Source organism: Brassica napus, unplaced genomic scaffold (assembly GCF_020379485.1).
Source record: "Brassica napus cultivar Da-Ae unplaced genomic scaffold, Da-Ae ScsIHWf_1200;HRSCAF=1717, whole genome shotgun sequence".
Classification (NCBI taxonomy): domain Eukaryota; kingdom Viridiplantae; phylum Streptophyta; class Magnoliopsida; order Brassicales; family Brassicaceae; genus Brassica; species Brassica napus.
In genome coordinates this window covers 1006512-1019845 of record NW_026014623.1, presented here as the reverse complement: position 1 = coordinate 1019845, position 13334 = coordinate 1006512, and the positions used below count along the sequence as shown (strand labels likewise).

General features: G+C 51.6%; 1 protein-coding gene across 1 annotated transcript; it reads left to right on the top strand.

Moving 5' to 3' along the window:
• Positions 1 to 339: 339 nt before the first annotated feature.
• Positions 340 to 4731, top strand: LOC125596364. Its single transcript, XM_048771540.1, has 5 exons — positions 340 to 2019; positions 2086 to 2369; positions 2481 to 3181; positions 3353 to 4659; positions 4717 to 4731. The coding sequence occupies exons 1-5, from the start codon at positions 340 to 342 to the stop codon at positions 4729 to 4731; spliced, it is 3987 nt and encodes a 1328-aa protein (XP_048627497.1).
• The last annotated feature ends 8603 nt before the right edge of the window (positions 4732 to 13334 follow it).

Sequence of the window (13334 nt, the reverse complement as noted above, 5' to 3'; positions counted from 1 at the left end):
ATAAAAAATATTCCATCTGATTTAAATTCGAAATTTGATTTGCAATTACATTTACACTTTCCTCTTTTGTTTTCTTGATTGATTTGATTTTTCTTTTAAAAGTTAAAAAAAAAAAGATTTCCAGTTTCCAAATAAAACTTTGGATTCTAATTTCATATTTTCTTTAAAAAAAAAAAATATTCCAACTTTCCTTTTTGAAACTTTTCGACATTCATCTTTCATAACTTAAAAAAAAAAAAAAATAAACAAGTCATTTGCATCTACTTGATTGATTGTTCTCTTCTTATATCTTCTATTTCCCTTTTGCGATCTCTTTTCTTTCTTGTACACAGGAGAGACATGGGAGATGTCAATGCTAATGCTGTTCTAACCCAAGCTGACATCAACGCACAGCTAATGGCCGGCCAAGCCCAACTTACGGCCACTATGAATGCCGTGACCGAGCAGCTGGCTCGACTGGAACAACGCAACCGTCCCAATGATCCGCTTCCTAGGAGAAGGAACCATCCATACTTGGGAGATCCACGGTTGTTCTCTGATGAGGACAGTTCAGATTCTGAACCACCTGATCGAGAAGAGCCTCGACCTGCCCAAGCCGGACGAGAAGGACGACGAGAGCATCGGATCCAAGGAGATGGGAGTCCTATCAGGAGGAGACGCCGAGAGGATGAAGTTCCTTGGCCAGGAGGAAAGGAGCTCAAGCTTAACCCACCAACCTTTGCTGGAAAGGTCAACCCGGACGCCTACGTTGAATGGGAGAGGCGCATGGAATACATCTTTGAGTACTACAACTACTCTGAGGCCAGGAAGATAGCCTTAGCCGCGGCCCAACTGACCGAGAATGCTCTATCTTGGTGGGATAGAGAAGTGTCCGAGACCGGCCGAGTCTATAGAGTTGAGACTTGGGAAGAGATGCGATCCAAGCTTCGCACAAGGTATGTTCCTGCTTATTATCATCGAGACTTACAGAAACGTTTTCGTAAACTGTCTCAGGGAACGCGGACTAAAGAAGAGTACTATGAGGAGTTTGAGTCCCTCAGGAACAAGCTCAAGACATGCGAGACGCAAGAGACCTTGATGGCTCAGTTCATGGATGGGTTGCAAGACCGCATTGCCCGAAAGGTGGAGCGCCAGCAGTATGAGACCTTCCACGACCTGCTTCACTTTGCCGTCAAGGCCGAACAACACATCAAAAGGAAGAACGCGTCCACAGCCAGAGGCAAAGGAACCTGGACGCAACCGGCTTCCAAAGGAGTGGACAAGGGCAAGTTCGTGGATGTGGAGAACCGTTTCAAGAAAAATCAGACTGAACCGTCCAAGTCTGGTCCATCCGACCAAGGTAAGACCCAAGGTCAAAATCAACGTACCCGTGACATTACTTGTTTTAAATGTCAGGGAAAGGGACACTATGCCAGAGATTGCCCCAACAAGCGTGTAATGATCCTCAAGGCTGATAGTGAGTATGAATCCCAAGACGAGGCCGAAGTTGAGACCATGGTTTCTGATGAAGAGGTAGTCGATTATGCTGAGACCGGAGAGCTACTGGTTACCAGACGATCTCCCAGTGCTCTCTTCGATCCTGAAACCGTTCGAAGAGAAAACATCTTTCATACAAGATGTAGCGTGGAACAAAAGGTATGTAGCTTGATCATAGATGGTGGTTCTTGTACTAACGTGGCCAGCAAGTATCTTGTTGATAAGCTAGGTTTGGCCAAGACGCCCCATCCGCAGCCATATCGGCTCAAGTGGCTCAATGATGAGACTGAGCTCCGGATAGCCGAGCAAGTGGTTGTGTCTTTCAGTATTGGTAAATACCATGATCAGGTCAAGTGTGACGTTGTGCCTATGCAAGCCGGCCACATACTTCTAGGACGGCCATGGCAGTTCGATAAAGAGACCATTCATCATGGCCGGACCAATGTCTATAGCTTCAGCCACAACAACAAGAAGCACAGCCTAGCACCTCTAAGTCCTCAAGAGGGTTATGAGATGCAGCAAGCAATGGATCATGCCAGCAAGGTAAGTAAGACTAACTTATACATCATTTCCAGCCAAGTAGTTAAGTCTATAAACCATGAGACGCAGGTGCTGCTAATGGTCTTTAGAGAAAGTTGTTTTGCAGGGATTGAGGCCACGGAGGTACCAGCCGAAGTACAAGGCCTCATGGAGCAATACAAGGACGTTTTTCCTGATGAGATCCCAGCCGGCCTACCCTCTATCCGAGGCATAGAACATCAGATCGATTTTGTGCCAGGCGCACCCTTGCCAAACAGAGCGGCCTACCGAGTTAATCCAGAAGAAGCCAAGGAGTTGGAGAGACAGGTCCAAGACCTCATGGATAAGGGTTACATCCGGGAGAGTCATAGTCCGTGTGCTGTTCCGGTCCTATTGGTTCCAAAGAAGGATGGAACATGGCGCATGTGTGTGGACTGCCGGGCCATTAACAACATAACCATCAAATATGGGTACCCAATACCTAGACTAGATGATATGTTGGATGAAATAACTGGATCTGTTGTGCTCTCTGAGATTGATCTCAGGAGTGGATACCACCAAGTTCGAATGAAGGAGGGAGACGAGTGGAAGACAGCCTTCAAGACCAAGCAAGGTCTATACGAATGGCTGGGCATGCCGTTTGGCCTCACCAACGCCCCCAGCACCTTCATGAGACTCATGAACCAGGTTCTTCGACATTTCATAAGGAAATTTGTGGTTGTGTACTTTGATGACATACTGATCTATAGCTGCTGCTTAAATGACCACATTAGACACCTTGAACAAGTGATCAAAGTTCTTAGGCAAGAAGGCCTTTATGCCAACTTAAAGAAATGTGTGTTTTGCACTGATGAATTGGTATTTCTAGGTTTTGTTGTTAGTTCACAGGGCCTGAAGGTAGATGAAGAGAAGATCAAGGCGATCCAAGACTGGCCTACACCTACCACCATTGGTCATGTTCGCAGTTTTCACGGCCTGGCCAGTTTCTATCGGCGGTTCGTCAAGGATTTCAGCACCATAGCCGCTGCCTTGACCTCTGTGATCAAGAAGAACGTATCCTTTATTTGGGGACCATCCCAAGAAGAGTCTTTTAACAAGCTTAAATATTGTTTGACTCATGCACCAGTCCTTACTCTGCCTAACTTCGATAAAACTTTTGAGATTGAATGTGATGCTTCAGGGACAGGTATAGGAGCCGTGCTTACTCAAGGAGGACGTCCAGTGGCCTATTTCAGCGAGAAACTGAGTGGAGCAACCTTGAACTACCCAACCTATGACAAAGAGCTTTATGCGCTAGTGAGATCACTTGAAACTTGGCAACATTATCTTTTGTCTAAAGAGTTTTATATTCATACAGATCATGAGACGCTTAAACACCTAAGAGGACAGACCACACTCAAGAGGAGGCACGCCAGATGGTTGGAGTTTGTGGAGACTTTTCCTTATGTGATTAAGTATAAGAAGGGCAAAGACAATGTGGTGGCTGATGCCCTATCCCGAACACATACTCTTATCTCGACCATGGAAGCTAATATCATGGGTTTTGAATTCATTAAAGATTCTTATGCTACTGACCTTGATTTTCAAGAAGCTTTCAGGAAAACCACACAAGGAGCATTCGGTGTTTATTACCAGCATGAAGGTTTCTTGTTTAAAGAAAAGAAGTTATGCATTCCCAAAGGCTCGATGAGGGAATTGCTGGTTCGGGAGGCTCATGGTGGCGGCCTCATGGGACATTTCGGCCGAGACAAGACCCTAAATGTCCTGACCGAACATGAAACGAGATGTGGAGAACCTATGCGCCAAATGCACTGTCTGTCTCAAGACAAAACCAGGTCACATCCTTATGGTTTACACATGCCATTACCTATTCCTAACCACCCTTGGGTAGATGTTTCTATGGACTTTGTGCTTGGCTTGCCCAAGATAAACCACACGGATTTCATTTTTGTAGTGGTGGACAGGTTCTCCAAGATGGCCCACTTCATAGCTTGTGACAAAACCAATGACGCTACCCAGACAGCCGACCTGTTCTTTAAAGAGGTGGTACGTCTCCATGGTATTCCTCGAACCATTGTGTCCGACCGAGACTCTAAGTTTCTAAGTCATTTCTGGAAGACACTATGGGGTAAGATCGGAACAAAGCTATTGTTCTCGACCACTTGCCATCCACAAACGGACGGCCAAACTGAGGTAGTAAACCGTACACTCTCTCAGTTGTTGAGAGCTATGCTCGGTAAGAACTTGAGGAACTGGTTATATTGTTTACCGTTTATTGAGTTCGCTTATAACCATGCTAGACACTCTGCCACTGAACTTTCTCCTTTTGAAGTTGTTTATGGTTTTCATCCTGAGACGCCTTTAGACATATCCGAACTGCCAAAGTCTATGTTCCGCAGCCGAGAAGGTGCAACTAAGGCCGAGTTCGTTAAGAACATGCATCGGAGGGTTCGAGAGAAGTTAAAGGCAAAGGCGGCCAAGGTCAAAGCCCGTCTCGACCAGAAGAGAAAGGAGGTGTTGTTTGAACCAGGCGACTTAGTGTGGTTACACATGAGGCCAGAGCGTTTTCCAGAAGAAAGAAAGTCCAAACTGTCACCCGAGGCACTGGGCCGTTCCGGGTCCTTGAGAAGATCAATGACAATGCTTACAAGCTTGAGCTTCCTGGTGAGTTTAAGATTTCCCCTGTGTTCAATGTATCTGACTTGTCCCCTTTCCTTGCAGATGATGGTGTTCTGAGGCCATAACCTTTTCAAGGGGGAGGGAATGATGCGGCCATCCAAGTAGAGGTTCCCGTAGTTACTAGTGGTCCAACTACCCTTGATCAAGATGAAGAGCTGCTGATTGAAGAGATGGTCCAATTGAAGATTCAAGATCTCCAATAGAGGTTAAAGATCAAGCCGGTTCCCTCCAATTCAGATCACTCGGCCAGGACCAAACCGGCCTAACCATCTCTACATGTGATCTCGGTTCAGACACCTCCCCAAGCTCAGCCGGTTCTGAGTAATCCGTCCAATCCATTTAAGGTAAGCAGGTAAGATTTCAATTATGATTTCTAACCGGTTTATGTTTCTGGTTTGTGTTGGTTCTTTTTAATTTCAATTCAAGAACTCATGGGCAAATTTTTCAAGTCTTTATTTTCTTTGACTCCAATAATTCAAGGCCTTTGTTTAGCCTTTGCTTTAGCTTGTCCTAGTAGAGTCGGCCCACTTTGTTTAGGCCTTGTCGATTTTAGCTTGTCCAAGAGAGTCCATGTTGTTTTTTGCTTCAAGTCCCCTAGAAGGGCATAGCTGCAGGGTATTTAATCCCCACTATAAGCAGCCTTGTATTTTTTTAGCTTATGAAATATATGAGATAGTTTTCCCTAGCAAAACCCTTTCTTTTCTCTCTAGTTTGCGTGTGAAGCCAACCTAGAAAGAGCCTTGAATCTTATCAAGTTTTCATCACCAAACTTGTGGCGATTCTTCATTCCATTCCATCCAACAATCCGACCTTGAGAGAGACTTCAGTCCAGCAAGCCTGATTCCACCTTCACGCCATCTCCATCCCCTGTTCTTGTTGAGAGAGACTTCAGTCCAGCAACTTGAATCCATCTTCCATCTCTATCTTTCTCTTGTTTTTATTTCATTTCAGCATCATATAGTTATAGATCAGCCATTGATATAAAAATCCATAAAAAGTCATATTTATTTCCTGTTCACCATTTTCCAGTTAGTTTTCTTTCTCTTCTTCATTTTTGATTCTTAAAACTCACAAAAATATATCTCATTTATTTCAGGAACCAGATCGGCCATCTCTCTCTATCGCGTCCGTCCGAGCCGCGCCCTAGCCATCCGTCCGTCCTGTCCAGTCCGGTTCTTGAACCTCTGATCGACCACTTTAGCAGTCTGAATCCCAGCCTGTAACACTATATGTGTCCGCCAGCACACACAGTACGTCCGTGTGTGTCCGTCAGCACACACACAACGTCCGTGGCTGTCCATATGTGTCTGTCAGCACTCACAGGACGTCTGTGGCTGTCCATCAGTACACATATCAGCACGTTGGTCCTTGTACTCAGCACGCTGACCCGTCCCGTGGACTGTTCGGGTGATTTTGGCCTACGTGGGCTGTCTGTTCAGTACACACAGGACGTCCGTGGGTGTCCGTCAGCACACACAGGACGTCCGTGTGTGTCCATCAGCACACACAGGACGTCTGTGGGTGTCTATGTGTGTCCGTTTATGTCCGTCAGCACACACACGAGGTCCATGGCTGTCCATGGCTGTCCGTCAGCACAAAAAAGGACGTCTGTGGCTGTCCGTGTGTGTTCGTGTGTGTCTGTCAGCACACACAGAACGTCTGTGGCTGTCCATCAGTATACATATCAGCACGCTGGTCCTTGGACTCAGCACGCTGGTCCTTGGACTCAGCACGCTGGCCCTTCCCGTGGACTGTTCGGGTGATTTTGGCCCACGTGGGCTGTCTGTTCAGTACACACAGGACGTCCGTGGGTGTCCGCCAGCACATACATGACGTCTGTGTGTGTCCGTCAGCACACACACGATGTCCGTGGGTGTCCGTCAGCACACACAGAACGTCTGTGGCTGTCCATCAGTACACATATCAGCACGTTGGTCCTTGGACTCAGCACGCTGACCCTTCCCGTGGACTAATCGGGTGATTTTGGCCAACGTGGGCTGTCTGTTCAGTACACAGGACGTCCGTGGCTGTCCATCAGCACACACAAGACATCCGTGTGTGTCCGTCAGCACACACAGGACGTCTGTGGCTGTCTGAGTGTTTCTGTTTGTGTCCGTCAGCACACACAGGACGTCTGTGGCTGTCCATCAGTATACATATCAGCACGCTGGTCCGTGGACTCAGCACGCTGGCCCTTCCTGTGGACTGTTTGGGTGATTTTGGCCCACGTGGGCTGTCTGTTCAGTAAACACAAGACGTCTGTGGGTGTCCGCCAGCACACACAGGACGTCCGTGTGTGTCCGTCAGCACACACATGACGTCCGTGGCTGTCCATATGTGTCCATCAGCACACATAGGACGTCCGTGGCTGTCCATCAGTGTACATATCAGCACGTTGGTCCATGGACTCAGCACGCTGACCCTTCCCGTGGACTGTTTGGGTGATTTTGGCCCACGTGGGCTGTCTGTTCAGTACACACAGGACGTCTGTGGGTGTCCGTCAGCACACACAGGACGTCCGTGTGTGTCCATCAGCACACACAGGACGTCTGTGGGTGTCTATGTGTGTCCGTTTATGTCCGTCAGCACACAAACGAGGTCCATGGCTGTCCATGGCTTTCCGTCAGCACAAAAAAGGACGTCTGTGGCTGTCCGTGTGTGTTCGTGTGTGTCTGTCAGCACACACAGAACGTCTGTGGCTGTCCATCAGTATACATATCAGCACGCTGGTCCTTGGACTCAGCACGCTGGCCCTTCCCGTGGACTGTTCGGGTTATTTTGGCCCACGTGGGCTGTCTGTTCAGTACACACAGGACGTCCGTGGGTGTCCGCCAGCACACACAGGACGTCTGTGTGTGTCCGTCAGCACACACACGATGTCCGTGGGTGTCCGTCAGCACACACAGAACGTCCGTGGCTGTCCATCAGTACACATATCAGCACGTTGGTCCTTGGACTCAGCACGCTGACCCTTCCCGAGGACTAATCGGGTGATGTTGGCCCACGTGGGCTGTCTGTTCAGTACACACAGAACGTCCGTGGCTGTCCGTCAGCACACACAAGACATCCGTGTGTGTCCGTCAGCACACACAGGATGTCTGTGGCTGTCTGAGTGTTTATGTTTGTGTCCGTCAGCACACACAGGACGTCCGTGGCTGTCCATCAGTATACATATCAGCACGCTGGTCCTTGGACTCAGCACGCTGGCCCTTCCCGTGGACTGTTCAGGTGATTGTGGCCCACGTGGGCTGTCTGTTCAGTAAACACAGGACGTCCGTGGGTGTCCGCCAGAACACACAGGACGTCGGTGTGTGTCCGTCAGCACACACATGACGTCCGTGGCTGTCCATATGTGTCCGTCAGCACACATAGGACATCCGTGGCTGTCCATCAGTGCACATATCAGCACGTTGGTCCATGGACTAAGCACGCTGACCCTTCTCGTGGACTGCTCGGGTGATTTTCGCCCACGTGGGCTGTCTGTTCAGTACACACAGGACGTCCGTTGGTGTCCGTCAGCACACACTGGACGTCCGTGTGTGTCTGTTAGCACAAACAGGACGTCCGTGTGTGTCCGTCAGCACACACAGGACGTCTGTGGCTGTCTTTGTGTGTCCGTTGGTGTCCGTCAGGACACACAGGACGTCTGTGGCTTTCCATCAGTACACATATCAGCACGTTGGTCCTTGGACTCAGCACGCTGACCCTTCCCGTGGACTGTGCGGGTGATTTTGGCCCATGTGGGCTGTCTGTTCAGTACACACAGGGCTTCCGTGGGTGTCCGCCAGCACACACAAGCTGTCTGTGGCTCTCCGTGTGTGTTCGTCTGTGTCCGTCAGCAAACACAGGACGTATGTGGCTGTCTGTGTGTGTCTGTGTGTATCTGTGTGTGTCCGTCAGCACACACAGGACGTCCATAGCTGTCCATTATTACACATATAAGCAAATTCGTCCTTGGACTCAGCACGCTGACCCTCCCCGTGGACTGTTCGGGTGATTTTGGCCCACGTGGGCTGTCTGTTCAGTACACACAGGACGTCAGTGGGTGTCCGTCAGAACACACAGGACGTCCGTGTGTGTCCGTCAGAACACACAGGACGTCCGTGTGTGTCCGTCAGCACACACAGGACGTCTGTGGCTGTCTGTGTGTGTCCTTTTGTGTCCGTCAGCACAGACAGGAAGTCCGTGGCTGTCCATCAGTACTCAAATCAGCACGTTGGTCCTTGGACTCAGCACGCTGACTCTTCCCGTGGACTGTTCGGGTGATTTTGGCCCACGTGGGCTGTCTGTTCAGTACACACAGGACGTCAGTGGGTGTCCGCCAGCACACACAAGACATCCGTGGCTGTCCGTGTGTGTCCGTCTGTGTCCGTAAGCACACACAGGACGTCTGTGGCTGTCCGTGTGTGTCTGTCAGCACATACAGGGCGTCCGTGGCTGTCCATCAGTACACATATCAGCAGGTTGGTCCTTGGAATCAGCACGCTGACCCTTCCTGTGGTGTCCGTCAGCACACACAGGACTCAGCATGCTGACCCTTCCTGTGGTGTCCTGTCAGTTCAGTACACACAGGACGTCCTTGGGTGTCCGTCAGCACACATAGGACGTCTGTGTGTGTCAGTCAGCACACACAGGACCTCCTTGGCTATCCGTGTGTGTCTGTTTGTGTCCGTCAGCACACACAGGACGTCCGTGGCTGTCCATCAGTACACATATCAGCACGTTGGTCCTTGGACTCAGCACGCTGACCCTTCCCATGGACTGTACAAGTGATTTTGGCCCACGTGGGCTGTCTTTTCAGTACACACAGGACGTCAGTGGGTGTCCGCCAGTACACACAAGACATCCGTGGCTGTCCGTGTGTGTCCGTCTGTGTCCGTAAGCACACACAGGACGTCCGTGGCTGTCAGCACATACAGGGCGTCCGTGGCTGTCCATCAGTACACATATCAGCAGGTTGGTCCTTGGAATCAGCACGCTGACCCTTCCTGTGGTGTCCGTCAGCACACACAGGACTCGGCATGCTGACCCTTCCTGTGGTGTCCTGTTAGTTCAGTACACAAAGGACGTCCTTGGGTGTCCGTCAGCACACATAGGACGTCTGTGTGTGTCAGTCAGCACACACAGGACGTCCTTGGCTGTCCGTGTGTGTCTGTTTGTGTCCGTCAGCACACACAGGACGCCCGTGGCTGTCCATCAGTACACATATCAGCACGTTGGTCCTTGGACTCAGCACGCTGACCCTTCCTGTGGACTGTTCGGGTGATTCTGGCCCACGTGGGCTGTCTGTTCAGTACACACAGGACGTTAGTGGGTGTCCGTCAGCACACACAGGACGTCTGTGGCTGTCCGTGTGTGTCCGTGTGTGTCCGTCAGCACACACAGGACATCCGTGGCTGTCCATCCGGACACATATCAACACGTTGCTCCTTGGACTCAGCATGCTGGCCCTTCCCGTGGACTGTTTGGGTGATTTTGGCCCACGTGGGCTGTCTGTTCAGTACACACAGGACGTCCTTGGGTGTCCGCCATCACAAACAGGACTTCTGTGGCTGTCCGTCAGCACACCCAGGACGTCCGTGGCTGTCTGTGTGTGTCTTTGTGTATCCGTCAGCACACACAGGACGTCTGTGGCTGTCCATCAGTACACATATTAGCACGCTGGTCCTTGGACTCAGCTCCCTGGTCCTTGGACTCAGCACGGTGGCCCTTCCCGTGGACTGTTCGGGTGATATTGGCCCACGTGGGCTGTCTGTTCAGTACACACAAGATGTCCGAGGGTGTCCGCCAGCACACACAGGACATCCATGGCTGTCCGTGTGTGTCCGTCTGTGTCCGTCAGCACACACAGGACGTCCGTGGCTGTCCATCAGTACACATATCAGCACGTTGGTCCTTGGACTCAGCACGCTGGCCCTTCCCGTGGACTGTTCGGGTGATTTTGGCCCCCGTGGGCTGTCTGTTCAGTACACACAGGACGTCAGTGGGTGTTCGTCAGCACACACAGGACGTCTGTGGCTGTCCGTGTGTGTCCATGTGTGTCCGTCAGCACACACAGGACGTCTGTGGCTGTCCATCAGAACACATATCAGCACGTTGCTCCTTGGACTCAGCACGCTGGCCCTTCCCATGGACTGTTTGGGTGATTTTGGCCCACGTGGGCTGTCTGTTGAGTACACACATGACGTCCTTGGGTGTCCGCCATCACAAACAGGATTTCTATGGCTGTTCGTTAGCACACACAGGACGTCCGTGGCTGTCTGTGTGTGTCTTTGTGTGTCCGTCAGCACACACAGGATGTCAGTGGCTGTCCATCAGTACACATATCAGCACGCTGGCCCGTCCCGTGGACTGTTCGGGTGATATTGGCCAACGTGCGCTGTCTGTTCAGTGCACACAGGACGTCCGTGGGTGTCCGCCAGCACACACAGGACGTCCGTCGGTGTCCGCCAGCACACACAGGACATCCGTGGCTGTCCGTGTATGTCCGTCTATGTTCGTCAGCACACACAGGACGTCCATGGCTGTCCATCAGTACACATATCAGCACGTTGGTCCTTGGACTCAGCACGCTGACCCTTCCCGTTGACTGTTCGGGTGATTTTGGCCCACGTGGGCTGCCTGTTGAGTACACACAGGACGTCCGTGGTTGTCCGCCAGCACACACAGGACGTTCGTGGCTGTCCGTCAGCACACACAGAACGTCCATGGCTGTTCATGTGTGTCCGTGTGTGTCCGTCAGCACACATAGGACGTTCGTGGCTGTCCATCATTACACATATCAGCACGCTGGTCCTTGGACTCAGCATGCTGGCCCTTCCCGTGGACTTTTCGGGTGATTTTGGCCCACGTGGGCTGTCTGTTCAGTACACACAGGACGTTAGTGGGTGTCCGTCAGCACACACAGGACGTCTGTGGCTGTCCGTGTGTGTCCGTGTGTGTCCGTCAGCACACACAGGACATCCGTGGCTGTCCATCCGGACACATATCAACACGTTGCTCCTTGGACTCAGCATGCTGGCCCTTCCCGTGGACTGTTTGGGTGATTTTGGCCCACGTGGGCTGTCTGTTCAGTACACACAGGACGTCCTTGGGTGTCCGCCATCACAAACAGGACTTCTGTGGCTGTCCGTCAGCACACCCAGGACGTCCGTGGCTGTCTGTGTGTGTCTTTGTGTATCCGTCAGCACACACAGGACGTCTGTGGCTGTCCATCAGTACACATATTAGCACGCTGGTCCTTGGACTCAGCTCCCTGGTCCTTGGACTCAGCACGGTGGCCCTTCCCGTGGACTGTTCGGGTGATATTGGCCCACGTGGGCTGTCTGTTCAGTACACACAAGATGTCCGAGGGTGTCCGCCAGCACACACAGGACGTCCATGGCTGTCCGTGTGTGTCCGTCTGTGTCCGTCAGCACACACAGGACGTCCGTGGCTGTCCATCAGTACACATATCAGCACGTTGGTCCTTGGACTCAGCACGCTGGCCCTTCCCGTGGACTGTTCGGGTGATTTTGGCCCCCGTGGGCTGTCTGTTCAGTACACACAGGACGTCAGTGGGTGTTCGTCAGCACACACAGGACGTCTGTGGCTGTCCGTGTGTGTCCATGTGTGTCCGTCAGCACACACAGGACGTCCGTGGCTGTCCATCAGAACACATATCAGCACGTTGCTCCTTGGACTCAGCACGCTGGCCCTTCCCATGGACTGTTTGGGTGATTTTGGCCCACGTGGGCTGTCTGTTGAGTACACACATGACGTCCTTGGGTGTCCGCCATCACAAACAGGATTTCTATGGCTGTTCGTTAGCACACACAGGACGTCCGTGGCTGTCTGTGTGTGTCTTTGTGTGTCCGTCAGCACACACAGGATGTCAGTGGCTGTCCATCAGTACACATATCAGCACGCTGGCCCGTCCCGTGGACTGTTCGGGTGATATTGGCCAACGTGCGCTGTCTGTTCAGTGCACACAGGACGTCCGTGGGTGTCCGCCAGCACACACAGGACGTCCGTCGGTGTCCGCCAGCACACACAGGACATCCGTGGCTGTCCGTGTGTGTCCGTCTATGTTCGTCAGCACACACAGGACGTCCATGGCTGTCCATCAGTACACATATCAGCACGTTGGTCCTTGGACTCAGCACGCTGACCCTTCCCGTTGACTGTTCGGGTGATTTTGGCCCACGTGGGCTGCCTGTTGAGTACACACAGGACGTCCGTGGTTGTCCGCCAGCACACACAGGACGTTCGTGGCTGTCCGTCAGCACACACAGAACGTCCATGGCTGTTCATGTGTGTCCGTGTGTGTCCGTCAGCACACATAGGACGTTCGTGGCTGTCCATCATTACACATATCAGCACGCTGGTCCTTGGACTCAGCATGCTGGCCCTTCCCGTGGACTTTTCGGGTGATTTTGGCCCACGTGGGCTGTCTGTTCAGTACACACAGGACGTCCGTGGTTGTCTGTCAGCACACACAGGACGTCCGTGTGTATCCATCAGCACACACAGGACGTCCGTGGCTGTCCATCAGTACACATATCAGCACATTGGTCCTTGGATTCAGCACGCTGGCCCTTCCTGTGGACTGTTTGGGTGATTTTGGCCTATGTGGGCTGTCTGTTCAGTACACACAGGACGTCCTTGGGTGCCCGCCATTA

Bases quoted from the DNA above. Each gene is read 5' to 3' on its own strand.
- LOC125596364 (XM_048771540.1), top strand. From the start codon at position 340: ATGGGAGATGTCAATGCTAATGCTGTTCTAACCCAAGCTGACATCAAC. The intron at 2,020-2,085 runs GTAAGTAAGACT...CATGAGACGCAG, and splicing joins CAATGGATCATGCCAGCAAG to GTGCTGCTAATGGTCTTTAG. The intron at 2,370-2,480 runs GTGTGCTGTTCC...CCCAATACCTAG, and splicing joins ATCCGGGAGAGTCATAGTCC to ACTAGATGATATGTTGGATG.